The sequence below is a fragment of the Mesoplodon densirostris genome, chromosome X (assembly GCF_025265405.1).
Source record: "Mesoplodon densirostris isolate mMesDen1 chromosome X, mMesDen1 primary haplotype, whole genome shotgun sequence".
In the NCBI taxonomy this organism is placed as follows: Eukaryota; Metazoa; Chordata; class Mammalia; order Artiodactyla; family Ziphiidae; genus Mesoplodon; species Mesoplodon densirostris.
Window position 1 is genome coordinate 58,735,985 of NC_082681.1, and position 2,647 is coordinate 58,738,631.

The following is a 2,647-nucleotide window of genomic DNA, read 5'->3' on the forward strand; positions in this document are numbered from 1 at the left end:
TATTCCATATGCATAAATAGGAAGAGTCCATGTTAACAAGATCTCTGTTCTTCTCACCTTGATTTATAGATTTAATGCAGTCTCAATCCCAATCCCAGCCAGCCATTTTGTGTATTTTGACAAACTGATCCTAAAGTTTATATGGAAAGCAAGAAACCTAGAATAACCAACACAATATTTAAGGAGAACAAAGTTGGAGTACTGACACTAATTGACTTCAAGGCTTATCATAATGCTACGATAATGAAAATGTTTGAAACTGGTGAAAGAATAGACAAATGGATCAATGGAATGGAATAGAGAGCTCAGAAATAGAACCACATAAATATAGTCAGCTGATCTTTGACAAAGAAGAACAGACAATTTAATGGAGAAAGTATAGTCTTTTCAATAAATTCTGATGGAACAACTGGACATCCACATGGAAAGGAAGGAAGGAACGAAGACAGAAATTAGGTTAATTAATTAATTTAGACAGACTTTACACCATTCACAAAAATTAACTCAAAATGAATCTGAAAACTAAAGGTAAAATGCAAAGGTATAAATCTCCTGGAAGATAACAGGAGAAACTCTAGGTGACCTAGGATTTAGTGATGACTTCTTAGATACAACACCAAAAACATGGTCCATAACAAAATTTGATAATTTTTTAATTGAGTATAGTTGATTTACAATATTAGTTTCAGGTGTAAAACATAGCAATTAAATTAACAGATTATAGTCCATTTAAAGTTATTATGATAAGTTGGATCCTGGCAACAGCTGCAGCAGCTCTTGTCTTTTCTGGCTCTCCTTGTTCTCTCCTTTTTGCTTCTGGAAACATGGCCTCCAGTGTGGCTGTCTCTGAAGGAGTCATCAAAAAATGTTCAATGACATGGGCTTCCCTGGTGGCGTAGTGGTTGAGAGTCCACCTGCCGATGCAGTGGACACGGGTTCGTGCCCCAGTCTGGGAATATCCCACATGACACGGAGCGGCTGGGCCCCTGAGCCATGGCCGCTGAGCTGCGCATCTGGAGCCTGTGCTCCACAATGGGAGAGGCCACAACAGTGAGAGGACCATGTACCGCAAAAAAAAAAAAAAAAAAAAAAAAAAAAAATGTTCAATGACATGAAGATAGATGACCCCTACACCACCTTTGTCAAGATGCTGCCAGACAAAGCCTGCCACTACGTCCTCTATGAGGCAATCTATGAGACCAAGGAGAGCAAGAAGGAGGATCTGGTGTTCATCTTCTGGACCCCTGAGTGTGCACTCCTTAAGAGCAAAATGATCTATGGCAGCTCCAAGGACGCAATTAAGAAGAAGCTGACAGAGATCAAGATGAATTACGAGCAAACTTGTAAGGAGGTCAAGGATCCCTGCACCCTGGCAGAGAAGCTGGGGAGCAACGCCGTCCTCTCCCTGGAGGGCAAGCCTTTGTGAGCTCCCTCCAGCCCCCTGCCTGGAGCATCTGGCAGCCTCAGACCTGCCTACGGGGACTGCAGGCTGCCCCCTTCCTGCCATACCTGAGGGACTGGGGGGATCCCAGCAGGCGGAAGGCAGTCCCTTCACCTCAGTTGTCAAATAGCACCCCCACCCCCTGGATCTTCCTCCTTCTCCCTCCATCCCTGACAGTTCTGGCCTTCCCAAACAGCTTTTGATCTTCTGATTCCTTTTGGGTTGAAACAGATCAAGTTCTCCCCAGGAACCCCTATTGGGGGGGCTGTATTGTTTTTTTTTTTGAGAACACCCCAACTTCCCACCAGTTCCCCCCCTTTCCCATGCTGCTAACGTCTAACCACAATAGTGAGTCTGTGCTTGTCTCTTTAGTTCTGTGTATAAATTGAATGTTGTGGAGATGGCCCTCCCTGAACCGCCTGGTTCCCCTCCCCTTTTTCACCTGATCACAGCCACTCATGGAAGCAGGACCAGTAAGGGACCTTCAAATAAAACACACACATACACATGCAACAATAAAAATCAATCAATAAATAAAGTTATTATGAAATATTGACTATATTCCCTGTGATGTACAATATATATTTGTAGCTCACTTATATTATACATAGTAGTTTGTACATCTTGCCCCTCCCTCCTTCCCTCTCCCCCTGGTAGCCACTAGTTTGTTCTCTATATCTGTGAGTATGTTTCTGTTTTGTTATATTCATTTGTTTTATTTTTTAGACTCCATATATAAGTGATAACATAGAGTGTTTCTCTTTCTCTGTCTGACTTATTTCACTAAGCATAATACCCTCTAAGTCCATCCATGTTGTTGTAAATGCCAAAATTTTATTATTTTTATTTCTGAGTAATATTTCATTGTGTGTGTGTATATATATATATATATATATAATGTTCTTTATCCATTCATCTGTTGATGGACACTTAGGTTGCTTCCACATCTTGGCTATTGTAAATAATGTTGCTATGAACATTGGGGTGCATATATATTTTCAAATTAGTGTTTTTGTTTTCTTTGGATATATACCCAGGAGTGGAATTAGAGGATCATATGGTAGATCTATTTTTGACTTTTTGAGGAACCTCCATACTGATTTTCAAAATGGCTTCACCAGTTCACATTCCCACCAACAGTGTACAAGTGTTCTCTTTTCTCCACATCCTCACCAATATTGTTATTTGTGTTCTTTTTGATGATAA

The 2,647-nt window shown here is 40.8% G+C and overlaps 1 protein-coding gene across 1 annotated transcript; it reads left to right on the forward strand.

Moving 5' to 3' along the window:
• The first annotated feature begins 1,111 nt into the window (after positions 1-1,111).
• LOC132481607 (cofilin-1-like) lies at positions 1,112-1,426 on the forward strand. The gene has a single exon (XM_060086461.1). It carries the CDS (start codon positions 1,112-1,114, stop codon positions 1,424-1,426), a length of 315 nt encoding a protein of 104 aa, XP_059942444.1.
• Positions 1,427-2,647: the final 1,221 nt, after the last annotated feature.

What these genes read in the sequence shown, in the direction of transcription:
- LOC132481607 (XM_060086461.1), top strand. Translation starts at nt 1,112, where the DNA reads ATGAAGATAGATGACCCCTACACCACCTTTGTCAAGATGCTGCCAGAC.